Source organism: Vulpes lagopus, chromosome 8 (assembly GCF_018345385.1).
Source record: "Vulpes lagopus strain Blue_001 chromosome 8, ASM1834538v1, whole genome shotgun sequence".
NCBI classification, from domain to species: Eukaryota; Metazoa; Chordata; class Mammalia; order Carnivora; family Canidae; genus Vulpes; species Vulpes lagopus.
The window spans coordinates 36,491,787-36,518,252 of NC_054831.1; the positions used below are offsets into that span (position 1 = coordinate 36,491,787).

At 46.1% G+C, this 26,466-nt stretch overlaps 1 protein-coding gene across 5 annotated transcripts in view; it reads right to left on the reverse strand.

Annotated features, from left to right (window-relative positions):
- Nucleotides 1-157: 157 nt before the first annotated feature.
- Nucleotides 158-26,466, reverse strand: part of SPATA13 (spermatogenesis associated 13) — a 346,365-nt gene continuing 320,056 nt past the window's right edge. For all 5 annotated transcript variants that reach the window (XM_041765381.1, XM_041765384.1, XM_041765382.1 and 2 more), the window contains 9 exons: nt 20,667-20,803; nt 18,583-18,762; nt 18,036-18,221; nt 16,137-16,316; nt 13,882-14,114; nt 10,510-10,639; nt 7,827-8,199; nt 6,617-6,691; nt 158-4,361 (listed from right to left, as the gene is read on the reverse strand). In XM_041765381.1, coding sequence (XP_041621315.1) covers nt 4,186-4,361; nt 6,617-6,691; nt 7,827-8,199; nt 10,510-10,639; nt 13,882-14,114; nt 16,137-16,316; nt 18,036-18,221; nt 18,583-18,762; nt 20,667-20,803 — 1,670 coding nt within the window. In that variant the 3' untranslated portion in view covers nt 158-4,185. The remainder of the gene's footprint in view (nt 4,362-6,616; nt 6,692-7,826; nt 8,200-10,509; nt 10,640-13,881; nt 14,115-16,136; nt 16,317-18,035; nt 18,222-18,582; nt 18,763-20,666; nt 20,804-26,466) is intronic.

Below are 26,466 nucleotides of genomic sequence, written 5' to 3' on the forward strand. Positions count from 1 at the left end.
CTCATCCATCATGAATTTGTACTGATGAGAAGTCTATCAATGTCCAGATAGGAAATGAGCTCTAAGTCCCAGAAACCCATCTAGCACTTGCTATTTAAAAAATATATACATATATATAATGTCTTATTTTACTACTCAAATGCATTACTGGAACCAGTTTGGCAAATTAACTTTAATATACAGATACAAAACAACAAATATAGATTCACAGTATTTACAAGGAATTATTCAAATAACATTGTAAATAATATTTTTTTTTTTTTACAAAAATTTCATTCAACAGAAATACATATCAAGTTTTAGCAGTCTCATACAACACACTTCGGCTGTCAACAGCGAATTCAGTTTGGAGGCTGTCACGTGACTTAACAACATTGTCTTGATGTTGAGTTAAATCCAAGGAAAAGCTTGCAAAATAGGTAAGCCAAACACAACTGGTGTTAATATTTACAAAAAAAAAAAAAAAAGCAAATTATTAAATTACAGGATTAGTTAAGGGAAAGTTTTTTCTTAATACAAATGTCGATGCCTAGGAGATGACTAAGGATGACAACCTTAAATGTGTGGTAGCTAAGAATATTTGCATCAAATATGTAAGCCTCTGGGTTTTTCCTTTTAAGATCAGATAGTTGCTACTTACTCTTTTCACAACCGTTTGAACTCTACTTTCACTGCATGCATCCTGAGAATAACAGTATCAGCCAAGTGGATTTCTAACAAGGAGAAAATAGGTAGGTTAAGCTTAAAGGGACAAATGTTTCTGAGCGGCGTGACCTAGCTGATTGGTGCCCAGCATCCCTGGCATGTTGGCCATCAAAAGGACATGTATCCACACTTGTTAGTGCTGTCCTGGGAGAGACACACATCTACTTCTCCTCTCTTCCATAAAATAACAATAGAGCAATTTTCTCCTTAATTCCAGGCAAGCAGGCTGTTCTGGTGTGGCTATGTAACTAATAAGTTGATTTGTATTGAGAAATATCAGCAATTTGGGCATGCATAGTTTTCCAACTGATAAATGCTGGATCATGGCTATTACAGAAGAATCCTATTGTGAAACAAAGTTCAAATTAAATGCACTTTTGCTTTCTGTCTAGACAAGAGCAATGCAGGATTGAGGGGATTTTCTGAACAAGCATGGAGTTAGTCTTCGTCTGGATTAGGTATAAAAAGACACAACGATATTTAGGAACAGTGTGAAGATGGGGGTGAAATGTTTTCAATGACAAAATCAGATCCAGTAGGGAAAAAGAACTGATCAACTGAAAACTATGGAGGGACCCAGGAAAACTCTGGCACATTGCTGCCGGTCTTTTTCTTACTTGCAGGCCAAAGACGAAGAACACTCTTTCTCTAAGATTTTACAAATAGTCCATTTCATGATTGTTTACGATTTACTGCAAGGTGGTTGTGCATTTTAGGTAAGATGAAAATTGAGAGGGTTCTTCTGACCCAGAGCTGGCAAATTCTGAAACATAAATAATAAGTGAAATTTGTCAAAGTGTTGTGCTATCTTTGAGAGAGAGGCAGAGAGAGAGAGAGAGAGAGAGAATGTGTTGGGGGGCACCCGTATTATGCAATGTAGGGTTAAAAGGAGACAAGGAAGGAGAAAGCAAGATTCGCAATGAAATCCATGGCTCTTATTCCATCTGGGGGCTCTTGGTCTATTTCTTTCTCTTTCCAAGTGAAACTACATGACTTAAATCAAGAAAGTAAGTTGGGTAAACCTAAAAATTTTAGTACTTGAGCCACCTATTCTTTATAGAACTCAATATGTCTGGTAATAAAACTCAAGCTAGATGAACAGATTTAAAAGTCAAAAGCATTCTACCTTCTTATAAAGATTTTTAATTTTTCAAAATCACCTTTGAAAAAGTCAAGCAGGACCACCGTGAGCGGTCGGGGTGGGTATTTGATCAACCAACTCTTCGCACTGTATCGAGCTCGCGGGGGTGACCCTGGGCCTGGTATGTGCTCTGGTGTCTGAGCTTCCTGCTCCTGTTAGAGAGCCTGGAGGGACGGGTGGTAACCAGGTTGGGCTTGGATGGGAAATAGAGTGGGACTGGTCACAGAACTGACAGCGCGTCTTCATTGCACATTAGGAAACATTAGTAAATGGAAGCCCATGAAGTGGTTCTTTACTTGAATTGAATCATCACTGAAAATGTAACATAAGCAAATGGTTCTCTTTTCTTCCCTAAAGTAATCTTTATTAAAAAAAAAAAAAAAGACCCAACTATTCAAAAATGTTGTATATACAAACAACTCTGTTTAGCACAGAGACTCCTATAGTTATTGCTGAGGGGTCGACAAAAAGCATTTTAAGTGTCGTTTTGAAAATATATCATTACATTTTCCTAGTAAAAAGGTCAGCTATATAAATGTAACTAAAATCGAGATGAATATCCAAAGAAGAAACAACACACCCGTACACACACACATACACACACACACACGTGCAGTTGTACATGCAGAGCCACAGCGCCTCCTGAGAAGCTTCCTCACAGAAGCAAGCTCTATCCTGGGACACCGGGTACTGACGTCCACAGAGGCCACCCCGGGGTTGGGTACCCCAGGGCAGCACGACCTCGCAGCAGTCTGACATACAAGTGAGCACATCAAGGTGGCAGAGCAGGGTCAGACCAGGTAACATTTCCAGATAATGCTCTAAGGCCCCACTCAGACATCCAGTGATGTCACCTCCTTCAGGACTGGCCCTGGATAGGGAGGGAAGGTGGCAGGGGGAAGGAGGGACCAGACACTTAGAGGCACAGGTTACACCTCTGTCTAGGACACTACAGGTTTGTTTATTCTCCAGCTGGGCCTATTGGAAAACAGGACTTTCTGAGCGTAGCATACAGAAAGGGGATTCTGGACCAGGAAACTGCCAAGTGTGTACTACAATAGCCGGTCCAGTGCATTAAGTACAATTAAATGGCATCTCCCTTGCAGAATCTGTCTTCTTCAGACGTATTTAAAAGTTATTTTCATCAAAATTTACAATATAGACAAAGACAAGGAGAGTACTATGGCCAGGTATCGGCCCACATGGCCTTCGTTAGTAAAGACAGCTATGTCTTAGGTGTATTTCTAAGGTCTCTGTAAAAAGAAAGGATCTTCAGAACCCTCCTGACGGGTTAATAAGGGCGTGGTTAGCACTATCGTTTGGGTTTTATGCAACCAAATTGGCTCTGAATCCCAAGAAGGTAGGCTGCTCCGAACCTCATGCTTTCTCCATGGAATGTTCGGGTCACTCTAACTTAGTGGACGGGTTCATGCCATGTTCATGCCATGTTCATGCCATGAACACCTGATGGGAAAAGCGAACTGATGCTCTAAGAATGCCTTGCCATTGGTGCATGTACATATTAGTTTTATCATAAAATTAAAGTCAATGGGTTTTTGTATCGCAAACGGAGATGTCTGGCTAGTTCCGTAAGCCCACGATGTGCGAGGAGGTGTGATTTCTGCCCACGGAGTCATGTGCTGCACTCACCAGCAGATGGGACCTGACTTGAGAAGCACAAATCCACCGGGCAGTAGGACTCTGCACTTGCTCCCCAGAAAGCAGTTGCATCTTCAAGACCACTGAAGCTGCCTGGACCATGCTCCCCATGCGGAGCTCGTCATGCCTCTTCCTCTAGCCCGTACGGGCCCCGCCCGGCCAGAGGAAGCCTGTGCTACTGCGTGGCAACCACTCAGATGACACCAGGGGACCCCATGGCCATCTGCGCTGCGGTGGTAGGTCCTCTCACACCGTGGAAGAAGGAACAGCCTGCCTGTGCCGCCAAGACGTTATCATATCAACCCCATCATCACTACTGTCCCCTTCAAATCCATAGGCAAAAGTGGCATGGTCATCTCGTCCCTCCTCAGCACGGCAGCAGTGGGTGTGCCTGTCATCAGCGATGCCTGTTGGGGTCTCCGCTCAGCTTCTCCACAGAGCAGGTCCTCGGTTCCCACAGCCCAGCCGTCTGGGCACAGACCCCAGAGGGGTCTCGTGTACATCGGGGCCGAGTGTCATGACCTGCGTCTCCCTTCTGAGGAGGAGCTAGGCCTCTGAAGACTGAGGTGCGTCCAGACCTTCTATTCTTCACCAGTCCCTGCAAGAAGTTTTCAGCACACGAGAAACAAAACTGGGTCTCCTCTTTACAGACACCTCAGGAAAAGTGTGGCCTTCCATTTTCATTTCTTAAAAGGGGTGAGTTTGTTGAATGTGTGCCAGAAGAGCGAAGGCTTCCTCTTGGGTTCCGCCAGGGCAAACACCTGCTGCTGGGGGATGCTGGTGGGCACGGTGACGTGGCGCTGGTGAAGGGGGTGCAAGCTCTGGTGGGGCGGGGCCACGGGGCATCCGGTGTAGCCTAATACAAGAGGAGAGAAGGATGGAAACATGAACTGAGTGTCACTGGTTAGCCGAAAAGGGAAAAAAGTGCCAAGACTTGACTTCTTAGCTGATTGAGTCATATTAATTAATATAATCTTTTTTTTAAAAGATTTTATTTATTTATTCATGAGAGAACAGAGAGAGAAAGGCAGAGACACAGGCAGAGGAAAAAGCAGGCTCCCCATAGGGTGCCTGATGCGGGACTTGATCCCAGGACCCGGGGATCATGACCTGAGCCACTCAGGTGCCCCTAATTCATATAATTTTAATTCATATTAACCTAAAGTACATCTAAGAGCTATCATAACACTTCTTATGTGCAGATACTGTGTGCAGAACTGTGGCAAAGATGACCCCACAAAAACCCTCAAGGAGGGAGAATGAAACCCAGAGAAGTAATATGAATTATCCACAGTCACACAGCAGGACAGCAGGGGCAGGGTTGGCCCAGATGGCTGCTTGGGAGGAAAAGCAGGGAAATAACCTCAGTGAGAGCCTGGGGCCCTTCTGCCCTGGCCCAAATCTTACTCTGCCCCTCACTGGCTGTGTTTATTTGGGATGTTATCTGCTTTCTCTGTGCCTCTGTCCCCTAAATCTACCGTGGGAATAACAGCACCTAACAGTTGCTATGAGAGTTAAGGGAGCTCATATAAGTAACGTGCTTATAACACAGTCCCCGGACCAAATCGCTTACTCGAAACAGTTTCATTGAGATAGGTGTTTTAAATCTGCACAGAGATAGGGTGCCTGGGTGGCTCCATCCGCTAAAGTGTCTGCCTTCGGCTCAGGTCATGAACCCAGGGTCCTAGGATCAAGGAGGCCCATATCGGGCTCCCTGCTCAGCGGGAGTCTGCTTCTCCCTCTCCCTCTGCTGCTCCTCCCTGCTTATGCTCTCTCTCAAATAATAATAAATCTTAAAAAAAAAAAATCTGCCCAGAGGTAATGAAAAAGGCCCTACTGCAATTAGCTACAGGATCATAAGCTAACTGAAAAAGTCAGTGTGACAGGGAATGAACATGAGTCTTAGAAGGAGTCGAGACTCCATTCAGAGAATATCCCCGCCCTGATCTGCCACAAGGCTCCCCTGGCCTTCCTGGGTGAGAGGTGCCTGACAGGTGGACCCCCCCTGCCACCACCAACAGTATCCCTTTCATCACGGTGCCTAGTGGCTGAGCCAGTGACTCCTGGAAGATACAGACACAAATAACACATTCTAACCAATGGATATTTACTGGTCACCTGCCATTGATTCGGAGATGAAAAAAAAAAAAAAAAGAAGAAGAAAAAGAAAACAGGTTTTTCTAGCTCAAAGTTATTTATCAGTAGGTTGCAGGTAGGGCAGTTCTGTATTTGAGAAAACGGGAAATGGGACCCCTAAGGGTTGTTTTGGTAATGAATTCTTGGCCCTCAGGAGATGGCACATCACCATCCTGGGCTTAACTGGGTCTTGTTTTTGCATTTTCAGTTAGGAAAAATACTGAATGGGACACATTTCAGAGGATAAATTGTTCTTAGAGGAGGAAGTCGATCTGAAGAAAAGCTTCTAAGAATACAACAAATATGTTTTGGAATAAAAATCCTTATTATTTTATTCATGTTGGGTGAAATTATCGACAATGTAAAAAAATCTTTGCACATGAGGCCCTTGGGCCGTGACCTGAGAGTTGGTGATTTTCAGTAGCTGCCCAGGCAATTCTAATGTGCATGGAGGGTAGGGAGTCCTTGCTCTCAATAAGATAGTGTGTCTTCTTTTCAACTAATTTCTTCATGTACTGGACTTTTAGATCTTTTTTCTTCCCTACATCAGAACATAGCTCGCACTGATCAGCAGTTTGGGGCTAGAGATTTCCTCCACGTGTGCCCAAAACATGCAGGACCTACTGGTTTGCCTCAGCCTGGTGACTGGCCCGAGGAAGAACACTGGTACTTCCTCAGGATGGGGGGATGCAGAAGCTCTTCGGTACTAATCCAAAACACACCATATAGGCTCATATTTAAATGGAGGTAAATACTGAAACATACACTCAAAACTAAATGCAGATTATTTTAAACTTCCTATCTTGGGGAGTGGAAGGGCCCTATCATTTTGAGTTTCGCCTGTACGCCTCTCCTCCACTCTGAGAGCTGGTCACCAGCACGCTAAAGACTTCAGACATTCTCCCCGATTTTAATTCCAGTACTGATACACACGAAGGAGATAAGGAGATGAATGAAGCCTCCTTCAAAACTCACCTTTTGACTTTCCGTGTCCTGCCTTTTGAGCATTTAACATGGCGAGTTTCTTTTGATTTTCTGAAATTTCCATTCCTGGATTTAGGAACAGACATGAGAAATATTCAAAACAGGTGAAATAAGTCAATCAGAGAAAGATAATTATCCTATGACTCACTCAAATGAGGCATTTAAGAAACAAAACACAGGAGCATACAGGAAGGGGAAGGAATAAAATAAGATGAAATCAGAGAGGGAGATAAACTATAAGAGACCCTTAATCATGGGAAGCAAACTGAAGGCTGCTGGAAGGGAGGGGGTGGGGGATGGGGTAACTGGGTGATGGGCATTAAGGAGGGCATATGATGGCACGAGCACTTACGTGATGGCACGTAAGACTGAGGAATCACTGAACTCTACCTCTGAAACTAGTAATACACTATATGTTAACTAATTGAATTAAAAAAAATAAAAACAAGTGACATCATTGCAGAGTAAAACTAGAGCCATAACCCATATTAACCCTGAGGTGCTCTACATAATCTGCAGCAAAGAACCTTATTCCTCAAGGAACTCTAAGAGGCTGAGCAGACTACAAATGGAGAGTAGCAACGATGGTCACAAGGATGGACACTAGGATGACAGCCTCCCAACCAGGACATGTTAGCGGGTGCAGTGGGGCGCTATGAGCATCGACACCCTGAGCCTACTGAATAAATGCTGCCCGTAGGAGCTCCACCTGTCCTGGTCTGTCCTACAGCATGTTTAGAAGCACAGCTGACGACCCTTGAACAACATGGGGTTGAACCACAGGTCCACTTATATGCGGGGTTTTCCTAATAAATACAGAGCAATACTGTAAGTGTATCTTCTCTTCCTTACGATTTTCTTAAGAACATTTTTCCTCTAGCTTACTTTATTAGAAGAACACCACATAGAATGCATATAACACAGCAAATGTGTGTTACTCAACTATGTTACAGGTGAGGCTTCCGGTCAATAGTGGGCCACGAGTAGATAAGTTCTGGCAGGGGTCAAGAGCTACACATGGATTTCTGACTGTGTGTGGGGTCGGCACCCCAACCCCGCATGGTTCAAGGGTCAACTGTATTCAGGATTTGCAGATCTGGCCTATCTCCCCCACCCCTGGGGAGGGGGTGGCAAGTATGGCCGGAATGGGCTGAGGACTGCTGGCTCTGGGGCCAGGGCTGGAGACAGAGGTGCCGCTCACCCATCTCGCGGTCCTCCTGCACGCGCCTCCGTTCATCCCCACACGCCTGCAGCCACCGCGCCTTGTCCTCATGCTTTTTGGCACAGAACAGGTGCACCTCATCGGTGGTTCTGCTGACAAGCTTGAAAGCGTTTTTGACGTGGAGGTTCCAGTCCTTGTCCCGGCCATCCTCCAGGTCCACGAGCTCCACCTCGTCCATGTCCGTGCGGCCCCTGTAGTAGAGCACGTCCCGGCGCAGCAGGTCCTTCTTGCAGGACACCAGCTGGTGGTCAAACAGGAAGAACGTCCGCTGCTGGCTCTTGCCGTGCTTGCTGATTTTGGTCAGTTCCCCAGAATGGATCAGTTCGGAACTTCGGTCTAAGATATCCAGCCCCTGCAAGGATGAAAACACATTTTAAGATCTTCGGGCTCCGATTCCTTCAGAACAGGTCAGGGATACAGGAACAAGTCCTGACACCTTCTTTCTCCGACTTGCCAGTTATGAGGCATCCTTCCACAAGGCAGCAGAGCCACTTAAATCTCGGGCTGCTAGTTTCCCTGGATACAAAATTTCTTTTCCTTATTTCCTACTCAATGGGAAAATGTTACAGTGCCCTGTGGTATCTGAAGTGACTTCCTGACAAGAAAGGATTGATGATAAATGTGCTGGATGAGGAGACTCCAATCGGTCAGAGATGGCTGCCCCTTGGAGAATAAGGATACTAAGGAGGCCTTCTAAGTGTAGGGACTTAGTGCTATTGACTCTGGGGCTCTGGCTTTCGAGGCTGGTATGCAGAGAATGGCTCCCAGAATAATAACTAGCTTCAGATCTTGGTCACAAAAGACCAGACAGCACATTGCCAGCAAGGTGTCGGTAACCTTCTGACCATAAATTATCTCCTAAATGTCAGTCCAAGAACACAAGGAAAAAACACATCTTTACGGTATTAGGTGGGGTTGAACCCAATGTAACTGTGATATTTGGCATGACCCTGGTCTTTTTTTTTTTTTTTTTTTTTTAAGATTTTATTTACTGGGATCCCTGGGTGGCGCAGCGGTTTGGCGCCTGCCTTTGGCCCAGAGCACAATCCTGGAGACCCGGGATCGAATCCCACGTCGGGCTCCCGGTGCATGGAGCCTGCTTCTCCCTCTGCCTGTGTCTCTGCCTCTCTCTCTCTCTGTATGACTATCATAAATAAATTAAAAAAAAAAAAACATTTTATTTATTTGTTCATCAGAGACACAGAGACAGAGAAAGAGACAGAGACACAGGCAGAGGGAGAAACAGGCTCCATGCAGGGAGCCCAATGTGGGACTCCATCCCAGGACCCCGGAATCACGACCTGAGCTGAAGGTAGATGCTCAACCACTGAGCCACCCACGCATCCTGACACTGGCCTTTGATTTATAAGACTTTATTGTCCTTCAATCCCAGTCATACACAATATTTTGTGGAGGCAAAATATCTTGGCTCCAAAATAGTTCTACTTCTCTTGCCTGGAGCAATTCTGGGCTCCAGATTCTCCACTTACAAAGTAAGAGTGTTAAATGCAGTGATGTCTGAGGGCCTGTCTAAGCTCCAGGAGTATCTATGGCCCCTGAAATAGAAATATTTATTTCCAATGTTCACTGCTAGAACCTACTTTAGTTAAAAACCTAACTTCTCAATCCAAACTTTCTTAATCCTTAGGGACAGTGATTTCTGACCAATTAATTTAACACAGGATGAATTTTATCACTTCTTGGCCTTTTGGCTAAGATCAAGTGTACCAGGATGAATTTTACTTGGTCTGGAAACAATCTGAACAGTATGAGTTGTTAGAGCAAGCCACTTCACCTTGCCATGTTCCCATTTCCCTGCCTGGTAAGTGGAGGTAATAGTAGCTCCTACCTCATAAGATTATTGAGAGGACTAAATGAGTTCACATATAAAAATGGCTTAGGCCAGGGCCAGGCATGTGGTCAAGACAATTGTCACTGTGGTTGTTTTTACAAATAAGTTCTTGTGCATGAGTGTGCACAAAAGCATGCTGGACCATTATTACAACTTGTGCCAAGCACTGCATTTGCTACTGTCTTATATAATCCTCACAATAGCTCTATGAAGTTAGGCAACATTTTTAACCCCATCTTAAGGATGAAAATCTTAATCTTGCCCAGATCTACCAATTCAAACACAGGCAGTGTTTAAATTTTTTCCAGGGGCACCTGGGTAGCTCAGTTGGTTAAGTGGACGCCCCTTGGTTTCAGCTCAGGTCATGATCTCTGGGTCGTGAGATGGAGCTCTGTGTCCCACTCTACTCTCAGTGCAAAGTCTCTTGAAGACTCTGTGTCCCTCTGCCCTTCCCCCCCACCCCCTACGCTTACCCTCACTCTCAAATAAATAAATAAATAAATAATATTTAGAAAATGTTTTCCAGTTACTCTCATGGAGTGTTATTTCTAGCAGGAGAGACAAAACACAAACCATAAATCAATCACAGACACTCTTCAGGGTTGATTTTTTTGGTGGAAATTAGTTACTGGTAAAGCAGCTGTTAGGTTCAACCATATGCTTCAAAATATATATACCGTTAAAGCCAAGAATATAAAACATTGATCACAAGATGTTACAGTGCGTCATCAAACTAGACCAGAGCGAGGGAGGGCATGAGCAGCGTTGGGTGGCACAAGGTGCAGGCAGGTGCAGGCACGAAGCACTTACCTCCCAGCCTACGATGGACACCTGCCACCGTGCTATCTTGTCTATGCTTTCCAGTCTGCGCTTGCGCTCATTGATCAAACAGGCTACGTTCTTCATGGCTTCATATGCTGCCTTTATGTTGTTGTAATCACTGTAAAGTAGAAGGTTCATTTTAACCATATAACCTGAAACTTGCAGAGGAAGACTGACAAAGTAAGACACTGCATCCTGGATTCATATACTAACAGTCTAGACAAAGTGGCATTTAGATAATGGCTTTTTCTTGTTCCTTCATGAATAGACCACAGTTTCCATAGGTTAAGGGAACTGACCGAATGCAATCCAGAATTCTTTGTAATAAGAATGTTTTCATTCATTTCCCAGAAATCACAATGAATGAAAGTAAATGCCACAAAATAAGTTTTAGTCAGAGTGACAATGGGTTATTTTCATTAATAAGAAAAGGACCATCTTTATGATTGCTTCGGTCCTCCTATTAGCCAGTTTTGCCATATGAAGTACTTTAATAATCACTAACTCTTCTCAAGAGTAATTATTCACTTTGAGTCTCATCCTTTACGATGTTCAAGAAAGGATACAAACAGGACACAAGCCACAGAAGCTTGACACGGTGAGTTATGTAAATACTAACACCATATTCACCTCATTGACAGACCCTCATTTCTGCTGCTTCCATATGCTACAGTCAGATCAGACTAAAATGTCCTCGGGAGCAGGCTCTTGTTCCTTCAGCTTCTAAAACTGTAGGTACCAGGGAGACAAACTCCACACAGACTAGAGCAGAGCATGGCTAGTACTGGAAAGTTTGACATTCAGGTTTTGCTCAGCGTTAATAATTTGGGCACATGTAAACCAATCACCCAGGTAATGAGCTGAATTCTTTACTTTCCAGCACTTTCCTGTGTCTTATGTGATAGAGCCTTAAGATCGCAGGAGCACTGAATTAGAATCCTCCTGCACAGCAAGGGAAAAAAGCCTTGGAAGCAGACTCTATTGTCTATTTACCAAACACAAATAACTCAGCTCCTGGGAAGTCCCTGGGCATTCCCCCACAAGGCCGACCTGCTGCCTTAGGCAGGGTATTCACACTCAGAAGCAGAGCACAAAGGAAGAACAATACAGATACAAGGGGGCTGCCAAAATAATGGAGCAACCACCCACCCAAGGCCTCCAGCAATGAAAAAAGTGTACAAAATAATTGTACATTTTTTCCGTCAAGATTTTCTGTCAATTCTAGAAAAGAGGCAGAGTATAATGGTCTTTTGGAAAAAAAATTTGTTTTGTTTTCCTGAAGACAAGGAAATGGGCTTTCTGTCATTTCCTTTAAAAGGATTTTTTTTTTTTTTTTGGTAAAATTGCCCAAATATGCAAATACCTCCTAGTGAAAATGTGTTTAAACAAGAAGAATTAACTGCTAAAGAATGATACATGGACTTCTGGCCATACCTTTCCCATCTTGGAATGTACCAATCTCCTTTCCATGTCTTACTCTCTTATATATTTTCTCTAGTTTCTCATCATTGTATGTTTTTATTCTTTGTTTTAACATTTTCTTCAAATCTGTGGCTCTCTTGACTTTGCTATTTTCCTTCCATTCAAGTTTTCTGATTTTTCCATCAGAAAAAAAAATATAGAGCTATCTTCCCTTTTTATCTACTTCAATGAACTCCTTTCTCTTACTCCTTTAATCTTAATTCTTTAAACTAACATCCACATCTAGGGTCTATTATTTGGCAACCTAGCTCTTTTTCTCTTTCTACCTTCCAATCTAATTGCAAAAAGATTCCTTTTGCAAGCCCTATGTCTCCACAGGAGTCTGGCAACAGACAGGACAAAAGAATGCTCCATTCTGTACACCCTGCAGGGCCAGGCACTGCCATGGCTAATTTGATTGCCATCAGGGCAACACTTAGCTGTTAAAACCCAGCACTGTTGTGGGCTGGCACAGCAAATTTCCTCTGGGTACCCATCCTGTCCCCCACTCCACCTCATACTGGAATCTTTCAAAATTACCCATTCAAGGGCTACAGATGCACTGAAAGCTTTGTACATGGACGTCATAGGTGAGGTTTGATTCTTACCTAAAACAGTAAGGCTTCATCCTCAAACCCTGCCCACTGGCATTCCAGTTCTGGCCTGGTGAGAACATAGCAATGACTCAACCAGTGCCATCTAAAGGCACCACATGGTTGGGACCTGCACATCTTGGGGAATGGCACAGAACAGCCTGCCCATCCCAATACTGAATGGGTGAGATCTCACGTATAATCACAGCACAGTTTTACATCATTCTGTTCATGTACATGCAGGAAAACAGTGAGTTGTTATGAAGTAAGCAATGGATTACTTTTTGGCTTCTCTAGAAGAGCTTAGTTAAGGACAAAGTAAGCTCCACAAGGAAATGGAGCACGTAGGTGACCATGATGAGAAGCCCCATGCTCCATGTGTTAAGAGGATGGGGTGGGATGGATTACGGACACAGGGCAAGCACTCGGTTGGTTGGGCAAGAAAGGTCTTAGGGGCACCTGGTGGCTCGGTTGGATCCAACTCTTGGTTTTGGCTCAGGTCACAGTCTCTCCGGGTCGTGAGATTAAGCCCCGTGTCGGGCTCTGTGCTCAGCACAGTCTACTTGGAGATTCTCCTTTCCCTTCACCCCTTCCCCTACTCACATGCGTGCATGCATGCTCTCTTTTTTTCTTTAAAATAAATAGATAAATCTTGAAAAAAAAAAAAAACAAAAAAACAAAGGGCGTAGAGCTAGACAGGATCTCGGTGCAACGTTTCTCCAAGCTGACCCTGCACACTACTCTGTGTATCCTTGAGATTCCCCACTCTGATTACAGGGTTGAGACTTTGGAAGTCCTCACCCATCCATAAAGCAACTTTTTGTTGCAGTGTGAGATACTGTGCTGAGGGTGAGCTGCCTTAGGACAGGAAGTAAAAGATTTCTGAAACTGTATTCACACTGGTGTAGGTCTTTTAAAAATTGTTTTATTAACTACTTAATAGCTACAAAAAAGGATTTGTAAAATATACATCAGTTATAAGGACTAACATTACAATATAAATCCCTATGTGCTCATGACACAGTTACAGAATTATTCTTACTTTTTTAGTATCTCTAGGAATGGGTATTCTGGAGCCTCTTCAATGACCCTATTTCAAGACTTCATAATCCTGAACATTCTAAGCAAGGTGACAATTTCTTCCATAATACTAACTGAGAGTGTCAAGAGGACACCTAAGCCCACCTGTCACTGCCACTCTGTGAGGCTCTGAGTGCTGGGCGCAGGGCTGAGAGTGCCGGCACTGCTTCCACCCCATAGGGCAGGCTCTGCGTGCACATCTCCCAGAGGCACATGCCTCCCTCACCTGTGCTCCTGCGTGGTGTACTTGAGCAGCTCGGCCAGCTGCAGAGGGTACTTGCAGATCTTCTGCACCGGCGTAAGGAGGAAGCCGTCAATGGCGATGTCAATCATCTGCTGGAGCAGGCGGCAGGCTTCAAAGAAGTGCCTGTACCTGCCCTGCTTCATCAGGTTGGACAGCTCCGCACAGGCGCCAGGGTGGTTGTTACAGTACTCGGAGTAGATGGCAAAGCCCTCTTGCTGGGAAGGGGAAGCACAGCTGTGTCAGGTTATAGGTGGGCTCGAGGCCATGACAAGGACAGGCTAGGCAGCCCTATCCGAGGGGAATCCTGGAAAGGAGGCACCCCAAGGTGTTCTGCTATGTTCTTCACACCTGGGCGATAAGCCTACATCTTCTCTGTAGGAAGGGGCCACTTACAGACCAGAGGGTGGGAGCTGGAAGGGTGAGAGAGGGGGAAGGGGTAATCTTTGCAGGTGGCACCCTGGTCCCACTCAAAGCCCCCTCCGTGTACCCCAAAAGGGTGTGTCACAGCCACATGGGGCTTCCTGGGTGAGCAGCACCCTCTCCCACCACCGTCTCCGCCCTAGCTCTGCTCTAAGAAAAAGGCAGGCACTAACAAGTCCAACTCTCTCCCGCTTTCCTCTTTACTTTCACTGATACATATAGTCGTGACCATGACCAAGAAGTGAGGATGCAAGACCACCACCTGCTCGCCTCACTGCAAGTCCTCTCCCTGACATCCTACCCTCTGGCTTCCACACGCATGTCCCTTCTGACCTCCAACTGGAAGCCCCTGGCTCACTTCCTTTTGCCTAGACTTCTTGCCTCAAGGCTGCAGCCACCCTGCCAGGCCTTGGGACACCTGCCCTTCTCTCTTGGACTCGAGCGGCACCCTGCCAGTCCCCTGTGCATGCGTCGTGGCCTTTCCCCTACTCCCTGCACCCCTCCCCACAGTGGCCACTGGCCAGGCTGCTGGCTCACAGTTGTCTACCCTGCCCACAGCCCTTCAGCCTGTGTCCTGCCCCACAGTTTATATCTGTCCATGCTCAACACAACATGTCCACACCAGATGCCTATTTCCCTACAAGGCAGGTTTCCCTAACCCACCCATTCATTCTCTGGGACACAACACCCTGCAGGCAGTTCCAACTGCTGCCCTTCCATGTTCCCCAAGATCGGTTTTGTCAGCTGGTTCTCAAAGATCCCCACGCCAACATAGCTATTTTTCCACATCCGCACTGCAGCCACCTGTACCCAGGCCCCCCTCCCCACCCTCCCTAGAAACAGCAAAGTCTTGCTCCTCAGCCAAACTCTCTGGGTGTTCCAGTCCAGGCAAGGCCCCCACCCAGAGGCTCTGTCTTCACCAGACCCTGCCCTGCTGCAGCCTGACCTTCGTTGACCTCTGAAGTATCTCTCTTGGAACCTTGTGCTCTGGCCAAACAGGCCTTTCACCACGTCCCAAACAGGCCCAGTGCACTCAAGGGGCCAATCTTCCTACTTGCCTGTCCACCACAGCCTCATTTTCAGCTGTTTAAAATGAACCCAGCCCCCGAGGATCTGGGGATACTCAGCCTCTGCATAGTCACTGGGGTGGGTACCCAGCAAGTGCTGCCTGAAGAGGTGGTGGCAGTCAATGCTGTTATTATTACAATCATTACACCCATTTGAGCTGGGAATAAAGTCTCCTTCCTCTGAAATCTGTTAGTAGTAAACACGGGCAGTCAATTCTCAGTTAATAAGCTCGCCATCATCACAAGACTGTTCAGAGGCAATTTGGGCATCCTGAGCAGGGGTCCCAGAGCCGCACACCTCAGTCTGAATCCACACCTGCTCCCATACTAATGTGTGATCCTGAGTCAGTTACTCTCTGGACTATAGTTTCCGATGTAGAAAATGGGTAAAATAATCATACCTTCTCTACAGCAGTACAGGAGCTAAGGTAAGAAAACCCTGGAATCAGTGCTTAACATAAAATAGCCACTTAGTAGGTATTATGAGAAATTACTCCAAATACAATTCTAAAAGCCCTCAAAGGTTCATAAAAGTGCAAAGATTTTGAAATCTTGGAGGTATTTAGGTAAAGATTAACCATATAACCCACCAACTTAATTTGCAACTGACATCTCTCCATTCCATAGGAAATTAATCCAGCAAACAGAGCAAGAAACAAAACAGAACAAAAAAGGCCTCATTTCTATGTGGGGAAACACTTCAAAATTATTTAACAGGATGTTATTAATAAGAAGTAACAGGTGACATACATGTTGAAGAAAGCAGGATCCTATTTCACTTAAATGAGGTTCCTCTTTATTGTACTGTTTCTCAAGATCTTTCAGGAACTTTCTTTGGAATTTGTAAATATCTTCAATGTTTCCAAAAATGGTGGCTAGTTGTGCAACAGTGAACATTCCCGTGTGCTTGCGACACTGTCGAATATAGCCCTGCAAAACAAAAAAGTAAACTTTAAAAAAATTAATTTGGAGATCCAGAGAAATTATTATTTGAATAATGTAGCTTTTTGGGCCCATAGCCATTATCTTGGAATGGGTTTTAATTAGAGAAAATCATTTTAACCCTATGGGTCCCTGTTGGGATAATGATACTTCTATGACTATAGTATGCTATGAATATTTTAAAGACGAAAGGAAAGAGAACAGGTGCATGTGGTTGGATTTGTAATGCAAGGAACTATATAAAGTTTTCAGGTTATACTCATGAAACAAAGTTGCTTGGCTTCAAATATTAAAGCTCAAACATTGGGACTGTAACACTTTTTCTAAACTCTTAAGATGATCATTCTCCCATCCCTAATTTCATTTCACAGCCGAGAAGACTTGTCAAATACGGAATAGCACAGCTTGCTGAATAGCTCATGCAGCCGGCTCACTGTCATGGCAAAGAGCCAGGAACGTCTTACCCAAAGATTCCACCATCACCTCTTTTCTGCATGGAGCATAAATCTGCAGATCTTTAATCCAAGGCCCACACAGATTAGCGCACGATTCATTCTTTATGAACAGCACCCTAAGTTGTGCTATGGCCTGGGTAGGAGTTAGTGCGGTGGGAAGGAAAGGCCATAAATATGTGTGATACTTTTCCCCAAATCAGCACCATGTGATTACACAGCCTAAGTGGACTGCATGATAAAACACATACCACTCACTTTTGGTACAAACTTTAACAGAATGACAGTGTAAAGCTTCAAAATACAGGCTCTAGTGCACACTGTCTGGTTTAAATCCCAACCCCACCACTTCACCTGCTGTGTGCCTCAGTTCTCTCATCTGTAAAGCGGGGGAGAGGCGTTAAGAGGACCAGCTGATGGGAGTGTTTGTAGGAGTTAATCCAGGAAAGGGATGGCACACAAAGCTCAACAATTATTAGCCATGACTTATTTTCCTAAAACGGCACTTTAAAACTCCCATAACTATACACTTACATGGAACAAGACGGTTCGCATATATAAGCTAAACAATTGCTCAATCTCTATGTGGCCAGTTAATCCGATTATAGAATGGGCACTTGTCTCGCTTCAGCTCGTCTTCGGTGCTGGATGTTCGGGGCTGAGCTGGGAGTGCAGACCTCAGCATTCACAGCCAGGACCGAAGGAATGATGAGACAGGGCCAATAGCAGTGTAGTGTCGCGCTCATCCCGAACCCGCAGAGGGCAAGAGTATCGTGGGAGAGGCAGACGTGACTGCACAGTAGAATACTGGGACACTGCCGAACACAGCCTTGGGTAGCACTAGATAAAACCAGTTTTCTTCTTTTTGGTCTGCATCTAAATGACTCTGAACCTAATTTGTGAGTCAGTGATTCAATGCAGTGAGATTGTAAACAGTGACAGACCTTTGTCAAATCACTTGGGTTTCACGGAAAGGGTGTTGCCTTCTCTGAATAATCTTGGGGGGTAAGTCCTCGAAGAGAGGACTGCATGGTGCCCAGAAACCTGACCAGAGCATAGAGCCACCGATGCTCACAGGGGCAGACAAGTATTCAGTGAGGGCGCACTCTGGGCAGGGGCCACATGGACGGAAAGGGGTCAGGAGAAGGGAGCACCACAGAAAAGAATATAAAAGGAGGGTCTGACCGAGGGCCTATCAGGAGTATCACATGATCGCACAACAACCTGGGGGAGGCCACAGGGTCTGGCGTCTTACCTCGCAGATGTCCTTGAGGTGCTTGATGTATACTCGCTCGGTGTTCATGATCTCCTGGATGACATTGGTCCTCATCTGGTGCTTGCTCTCTGCGTGCTTGTGGCGGCTCTTGCCAGCATCCTCCTCCTGTTCCTCGCCCTGGGTGCTGCTGGAATTTTCCGACAGCTCTTCCTGATTGACACGCAACTGCAAGCCACACACACAGGTGACCAGTGACTCGGGGGGAGGTGGTGACCAGAAGCAGGCGGAAGGCCCCCCGGGTTCCACTTCTCTACGGTTGTGAGGAAGGCAGCCTGGCCCTAGGCTAAGGCTTCCTGTGCTCAGCAGAGCCAGGACTGTGCCCGCGGCTCAAACCTTGGTGGCAACGCCAAACAACTGGTTGACCACGGTTGAAATTTCTCCTTCAATCCAGTCTGATTCCTGAATGCTTTCATTAAAGTGATTACAAAGAACCGAACCTGTACAGAGTGGGCTTGAGCCTGACACCACAGTGCTACGGCCCACCACAGACAGTCGCAAGACACGTTTGTAAGCGCCACACACTTACTCTGACAAAACTTGCGGGGAACCAGGCTTCCTTGTCTTCATTGCGGCCCCACCACCAGTCCTTGTTGGAGGCTTCCAGAACCTGGATGACATCTCCTGCCTTGAAGCCCAGCTCCTGGTCGTCCATGGTCACGTGGTCCCACAGGGCTTCTGCGCAGACCACACTGCCATCGCCGATCAGCTGCAACGGGGACATGCTTAGTGCCAAACCAGGCGGGCGGAAGAGCAAGGGATGTGCTGTGAGCTCTCCCAGGGTGACACGGACTCTTCTACCTCATAAATGTACATACTGCTGGCTTGCGGTCAATACTTGGCCTTTGATTATTATACGAAAGGAGTTTCCACATTAAGGGAAACGGGGGGATCCCTGGGTGGCGCAGTGGTTTGGCGCCTGCCTTTGGCCCAGGGCGCGATCCTGGAGACCCGGGATCGAATCCCACGTCAGGCTCCCGGTGCATGGAGCCTGCTTCTCCCTCTGCCTATGTCTCTGCCTCTCTCTCTCTCTCTCTCTCTGTATGACTATCATAAATAAATAAATAAATAAATAAATAAATAAAGGGAAACGGGTAGGTGTCTCTCATGTGCTTTTTTTCTTTTTAAAGATTTTATTTATTTATTCATGAGAGACACACAGAGAGGCAGGGACGCAGGCAGAGGGAGAAGCAGGCTCTCCACAAGGAGACAGATGTGGGACTTGATCCCAGACCCAGGGATCACACCCTGAGCTGAAAGCAGATGCTCAATTGCTGAGCCACCCAGGCGTCCCTCATATGCTCTTAAAGGAAACTCCAAATCTACTTTCTTAAAGAAGGTAGAAACTCACTCATCTATATGTCAGTTATCTAAGGAATGTATCTGAAATATTCACCTCTAATATGGTTTTTGAACAAACTAAAAAACACAGAGCCAGGCCTCGGATGGTTATGAGCATACTTTATTGCAAGACCCTCGTGGCTTCACCTACAACTTACTCTTCATACTTCATTCACCATCTGAATAAAGTTTTAATCTAACTTTTAAAGAGAAGAGAGCCATCTCCAGATATTTACCAGCCAATGAAAAGATGGCTGCAGGTCCCTTCAGCATTGAGAGACATCATCATCATATTCTACAGCCACAACTGGTATTATTAACAGAGATGCGAACTCACCAAGAAGTGACACTCCACATGCTCCATTCAAGAACTCCAAAAGCCAGTAGTGCCTTCTAGAAAGACTTCCACAAAAAAGGGCTGAAGATGCCCAGTGGTGGAAAGAACACCAGATTTGTAGTGAGAAAGACCTGGTTTATGTCAGCTCTGCCATTTACTAGCAAGTGGTGCAGCCTCTTAGTTTCAGAGTGTTTATTAAAATATGGGTAATAATTCTAACATCTACCTCTTAGACTGGTTGTGAGATCTTTCTGAGACAATGTGAGGAAGAGCATTTTGTGAACTGAAAAGCACTACCTAAGCACTGAGCAGTAGTCGCTGCTCTTATTACTTAGAGCTGTGAGTGAGCTTTGGTTATCTGGAAAACTTAGATAAACTGTCCTTGAAAATGCTAGAATATCAGAGTTCTAGGTTTTAGAATATGTCTGGTAAGAAATAATCAAGAGGGGGTCTTCTGGGGGGGCTCAGTGGTTGTGTGCCTGCCTTTGGCTCAGGTCGTAATCCTAGGATCCTAGGATCAAATCAAGTCCCACACTGGGCTCCCACAGGGAGCCTGCTTCTCCTTCTGCCTATGTCTCTGCCTTTCTGTGTCTCTCGTGGAAAAATAAATAAAATCTTAAAAAAATAAAAGAAAGAACCAATATGGTGCACCTAGGTGGCTCAGTCAACAGGCATCCAGCTCTTGATTTTGGCTCAGGTCATAATCTTAGGGTAGTGGACTCGAGCCCCATGTGGGGCCCCCTGCTCAGCGGGGAGTCTGCTCCTCCCCTTCCCTCTGCCCCTCCCCTCACTTGTGTGTACCCTCCCCCCCCCAATAAATATTTATAAAAAGGAGAGGGGGGAAAAAAAGAATCAAGAGGGCAAAGTCTAAGTGATCCTGCATCCAGAAAACTGGGTATCCAAGATTCGCCACTGTCACGTGTGAATTCTAGTACCTCGTTGATGGCCAACTGTTCCCCTCCTGGCTGTAGGTATCTGGGGTTGGCCTGACAGAGATCTTCATAGCTGTAGTCCTCCTCACTGCCGTTGTCATCCACTAAGGCAGCAGACTCAGTACCTCCATCTGAAGAAACTAAAAAAGCAATGGCATGGATTGTGGTTAAAAAGACAAAGCTAACAACAACAAAAAATTTAATGACAAAATAAATGACTTCTGAGAACATACCCACACAAGGTGAAGGAATCATGTGGGTCTTACCTAGAATAAGAAATTATCAGAAAATTCCTACAGACCTGTCAATCCAAAGGTAGCAGTTGTGGCCAAGCGCCACAGTAAGTGGGAAGGAGAACTTCCCCGAGGACACTGCCAATGTTAACACACACCATTACTTTGCCACTTAGGATACTGGGTAAACTCTGTGTGATTTGGTTGACAATTTGTGCTCCAAAGCATATACAAAATATATAAATGCAGATTATATTTCTAAGTCATGTGCTGATAAGCTTGAGGAGATAAAGAAAATGAAAACAATCATTTTTAAAACAGTGTTCTGCTTCCATCTTTCACCTGCAAGGCAGTGGTGCTACCAAAATCAAAAGGTACTGATAGCATCATAAATGCAAATGTGTAGTCATTCTTTCCAGGTGTCCATAATATGAAAAGGTTGGAACTTATAGTGTTAAGGATTATATAGCACCTTTGACAAAAAAAGAAGAGAATGGATATAGCATTCTCTCTTAGTTTAAGGATGGCTATAACATTTTGGAATGCCCACCTTGGCATTCAGATTTTTCTTTTTCCTAGGACAGTAGGCTACCCTCCCCATGGCTAATCTGTCATCCAGCAGAGGGAATTATACAGAGAAAGAGAAAATTCCTGTGAAGAAGACAGAGAGAGCCTTCATGGAAGTAGCTGGTTTGTTAAAATACTTGAGATGGCTCTTGATTGAGAACCAAATGTGGCCCAATTGGAAACACACGGTATATGGACACCCATCCATCTAATATGAGATTTGAAAAGTTGGGATGGGGGGGTGCCTCAAGAGTCTACGGTAAGCAGTAGGGTGGCTCCTTCAGGATTCTGAGTAGGAAGTGACAGGTTTTGAAAATAGGCCCCCTGACACTATAGAAAGAGAACAGGTTGTAGAGTCACAGAGTCTGGTCTGAATTCTAGCCTCACCCGTCTGTAGGCACAGGACCCAGAAACTTTCTCTGAGCTTCCTCCTCTATTTTAGAAACTATTTTCTTTCTTTTTGGAGAATGAGGTGAGATGATGTGTGTCAAGTTCCCAGCATCCTTGAGTTATGGTTGGGATTCACTGAAAGAGAGTTTTGTGATGATGGCAGCGCGTGTGGTGGGAGCCGGGCTGGAGAGGACTTTGCCACAGTAGCCTGAGGGAGGGGTGGGAGTTCCTAAACCCACTGGGGAGATGATGGGTTCGTTGGAGAGTGGAACCAAGGGGGCTGCACCAGGGGAAATGGCAAGAGGAACTGAAATTCTAGGATGTTGTCTGTGCAGGTCAAGCTGATGACAGAGCAACAGAGAGGATGAAGTCAATGATGATTTGGAAAATCCCAAGTTATTGGTAGAGTTAACAAGACAGCAAAGTCAGAGAAGCCAGTGTGGTGGGAAGAAGAAGGCTGGTTTGAGACTCTCTAGTGCTATCTGTTCTTGCCCTTTTCAAGGACCCACAAATTTGGATTTCTAGTAACTACCCTCAGGGGACAGGTCTTCTTCCTAAACTAAACAACCTTTTTTAAAACATGAGATATGTTCTATTCTTTGTTTTGTTCTAAGTCTTCAAAATCTGACATGCCTTTTACATTTGCAGCCCATCCCAGCTGGACGGGCTGCATTTCCGGTACTCCACAGACCTGTCCAGCCCCAAGACCATGGCCCTGAGCTCTGCATACCAGGCCCCGTGGCTTCCCTCATGTCATTTCAGCCATGCTGCAGTTGTGAACAACTTTTTAAAAGAAACACACTTTGGGGGCACCTGGGTGGCTCAGTCAGTTAAGCATCTGACTCTTGATTTTGGCTCAGGTCACGATCTCAGGGTTGTGAGATCGAGCCCCACTTCAGGCTCTATGGTGGGCATGGAGCCAGCCTACAATTCTCTTTTCCGCTCCCTTTGCCCCCAGTGACCCACTCAACTTGTGCGCACACTTGGTCTAAAAAAATAATAAATTAAAATTAAAATTAAAATTAAAATTAAAGCAACACACTTTGTAAATGGAGCCTAGAATTCTTATGTGAAAACAATGATAACTATTGAAAAAAGATCTGCAACAGTGGGAGGCGATCAACACCATGAAAATTAGCTCTAGGATCATATTATATGCATCAGACTCGAGTTTTCCTCAACGTGCACAGACAGGACTACCATTATGGTGATGAATTAAAGCCAAGTAAACTAGGGAGACAGAGGAAGCACATGGAGTAGAAGTCGGGGTTGGGGAAGACACAGGGTGAGCGCCCCTTTCACAAGCTGCCCCCTTCCTCTCCTGTGCCCGTTGTCTGTGCCTGAGCGCTGGACAGAGCACCTGCCAACCACGCCCAGCAGGCCAGGTCTTCACAAGGGCCCATGCTTCCCAAGTGCCTTCCCAAGGCCTGGGCGCCCCACTACACTTGGGAAACTCCCACAACCCAGCAGCCGTCCTCCTGTGGGCCTGGGGGTGGGGTGCGGGGTGGGCCAGCTGCTTCGTGGGCCCTCCTCCAGCATACTTTTATGACAGCAGGGATGTGGTGAATTACAGCCATTGGTGTGAGTACCTCCGTCCCAGTTAGAGTACCAGGTTGTCGATGGTCTCCCCGTGCCTGGAGCAGCACACTGCGTGTCAGCGCAGTGAGCCTGGAGTTGGAGCTCTCAGAGGACAGGGTATCCTGGGCTCTGACCATCCTCTCCCACGTCACTTCTGCTCACTGTTACCCTGCTCAGTCTCATTCAGGGAAGATGAGGGCCCGTGTCTGAGAGGGGTATATACAAGGGAGCTGCCTCAAGGAAGAATGGAGGCAGGGAAAGAATGTCCCTTGAGGGCCTCACCACAAAGTCCGGATGGAAGCTCTCCAGACCCCTGGCACTGCCTTGCAGATCTGTAGCTTGCAGACTGATTGACCATGAAGAGAGGCAGCACCTGGCTCAGGGCAGTGCAGGTGGTCCAGGGGAGGGCCCAGGCAAGGGGAGTGCAGGCAGGTGGGCAGCAGAGAGCCAGCTGCAGTTGTGCATGTGCACACAAATGTGTGTCCACGCCCAGTAGGAGGCGATGCCACGTGGTAGGGCCTTCTGTCTCAGGGGGCTTCCCCCTGGAGTGCGATGCTGGTGGTGCGTCTGTTGCCCAATGCCGGGGTTTGAGTGGGATCTGGAGAAAGGCCACTTTGAGACATGTGTGTGAGCTAAGAGCCTGGAAACCATGTGGTACGTCTATCTCCTATGCTGTGGACAGAGTGCTTGAAGGCAGAGAATATGAGGTCATCCAGTCTAGGGCACGTTCCTGATGTGTGTGTTTGGGGGCAAGGTGGTGGAGGGATAAAGTCTTGAGGAAGCAATATAAACTTTTTTGTACATGCATGAGTCTTTCCTATTAGGCTACAGAAACAAAACAAAACAAAACCCCAAACACCAAAGCTCCAAGCTTTCTCTCTAACTGGAGACCTTGGAGCAGCTGCCAGACTACCATGCCCAATAGCGACCTCGGTTAGCGGCTGAAATGTTCTGATGCTCCTGGGTAAGGAGGGTACATGCAAACCCTTGGCCTTTAAGGGAGCCCAGAGGGGCAGGAATCTGCAGATATCGGCCAACACTAATCTGGCACCGCCTGGCACCAATAGCATTCCTCATATCATTTTTCAGCTGCAGCTATTGAGCCAAAAACAGGGAAAAGCAGTAAAAAAAAGGCACCTGGGCTTTCTGCCCACAGCAAAGCCCTGAAAATGACACTTTTTTCCCCTCAAAAACCCACTGAACATTTTCCAGGGAGAAGTTTTCACCATCTGATCTGGATGTTGCTATGAAAATCAATAAGGGGGGGCGGGGGGACTAAAAAAAATAAAAAATAAAAATAAAAGCCAGTGGTGACAAGGCACAAACTCACAATTTCCTGGAGTCTAATGTGAAAACGATTCCATGGAAAAACTGCTAAACCTCCACAGGAGGTAGTAGAATGAAGTTGTCTGGAAATAGGTAAGGCCCTTCATCTACCTAGTGATGTCCTGAGTTGCTATCATACAGTCAGAAAACTATCTCTGGCTGAGGTGCACCATGAGAAAGATTTCCACAGTGACTGTTTCAACACCATAGATTAATGTTTACTAATCACTGCAGAAACAAGATGGTCCTGGGCGCTGGGTCAGCTGAATCTTCCAGTAGGTGAGTGAGGCAGGGCAGGAGGCCCGCAGTGGGAGGGAAGCCTACGGAATGTGGACAAACCTTGGCAAGCACCCTAGCTTTACTGACTTTCTAGCTTAATGACCTTGGCACCAGTCGCTCTTCCAACCTCAGTTTTCCCATCTACAAAATGGGAGTAAGTTTACAGGTTTTAGCTTGTCAGAGGCCATTCTTTTTCTCCTACCTGCCTCACATATCCCATGTCCCGCTCATCAACAAGTCCTGACTCTCCCCTCCCTTCAGAGTGCGCCCAGAATCTGGCCAGTTCTCGTTGCCCTCCCACTCTAGCCAGGTCACCGCAGCAGCCCCTCCCCGCTCACCGAAGTAGCCAGGGCCAATCTGTCACTCCACTGCTCCAAACCATCCGGGGGGAGGTTGAAGGCCAAGTCTCTGAAGACAGCTCCCCGACCCCAAACACACCCTGCACTTCCCGGCCTTGTCACGGAGCTCTGGCTCTGACAGCTCTCATTTCCTAGCCCAGCTCTCCTTCCTCAGGGTGTGCTGTTCCCTGCACCTGAGATCCTCCCCCAAGCACAGGAGGCTCGAGGCTCGAGGCTCGGCTGAGTCCTTCTCACAGGCCCGTTCAACACCAGCACTCTCCGCTCATCTGCTTTCCGGATTCATTTTTCTCCATAGCATCTCTGACCATCTCATATACTTTGCTGGTTGCCTGTCCCTCCAACTACGGTGTAAACTACATTAAGGCAGTGATTTTTGTCTGCTTTGCTCTTAACTGTATTTCTAGTACCTGCACCACTGCCTGGTACACACAGACACTAAGTATTTGCTGGCTGGCTGGCAACCAACCAACATACATACAATCAAAGAGCAGGGCTTTGGGTCAGATGGACTTGGCTTTACATAACTGTGCTCCATAAAAATGGTTTTTGGGGAGCACCTGGGTGGCTCAGGTGGTTAAACGTCTGCCTCTGGCTCAGGTCATGATCCCCACAGGTCCTGGAATGGTGCCCCATGTCGGCTCCCCGCTGAGCAGGGAGCTTCTCCCTCTGTCTCTGCTGCTCTCTTGCTTATGTTCTCTTTCTCGCTCACTCTCTCAAATAAATAAAATCTTTTAAAAAGTGGTTTTTGGGGCGTGCCCGGATCGCTTATTTGGTTAAGTGTCTGCCTTTGACTCAGGTCATGAACTTCAGTCCCGTCTGGGGTTGAGCCCTATCCAGGCTTCCTGCTCAGCGGGGAGTCTGCTTCTCAGTCTCTTTTCCTCTCCCTTCCTCCCTCCCCCCTGCCTGTTCTCTCTCTCAAATAAATTTTTAAAAATCTTTTAAAAAATGGTTGTGGGGAGGTTTGAGTCGCTGGGTCAAGTTTCTTTCTCAGTTTTTCACCTGCTGAATTGTCAAATATACATAGTAACAGCCATCGCATGGGGTCATTTGTAAATCCTCGACAATAACTTA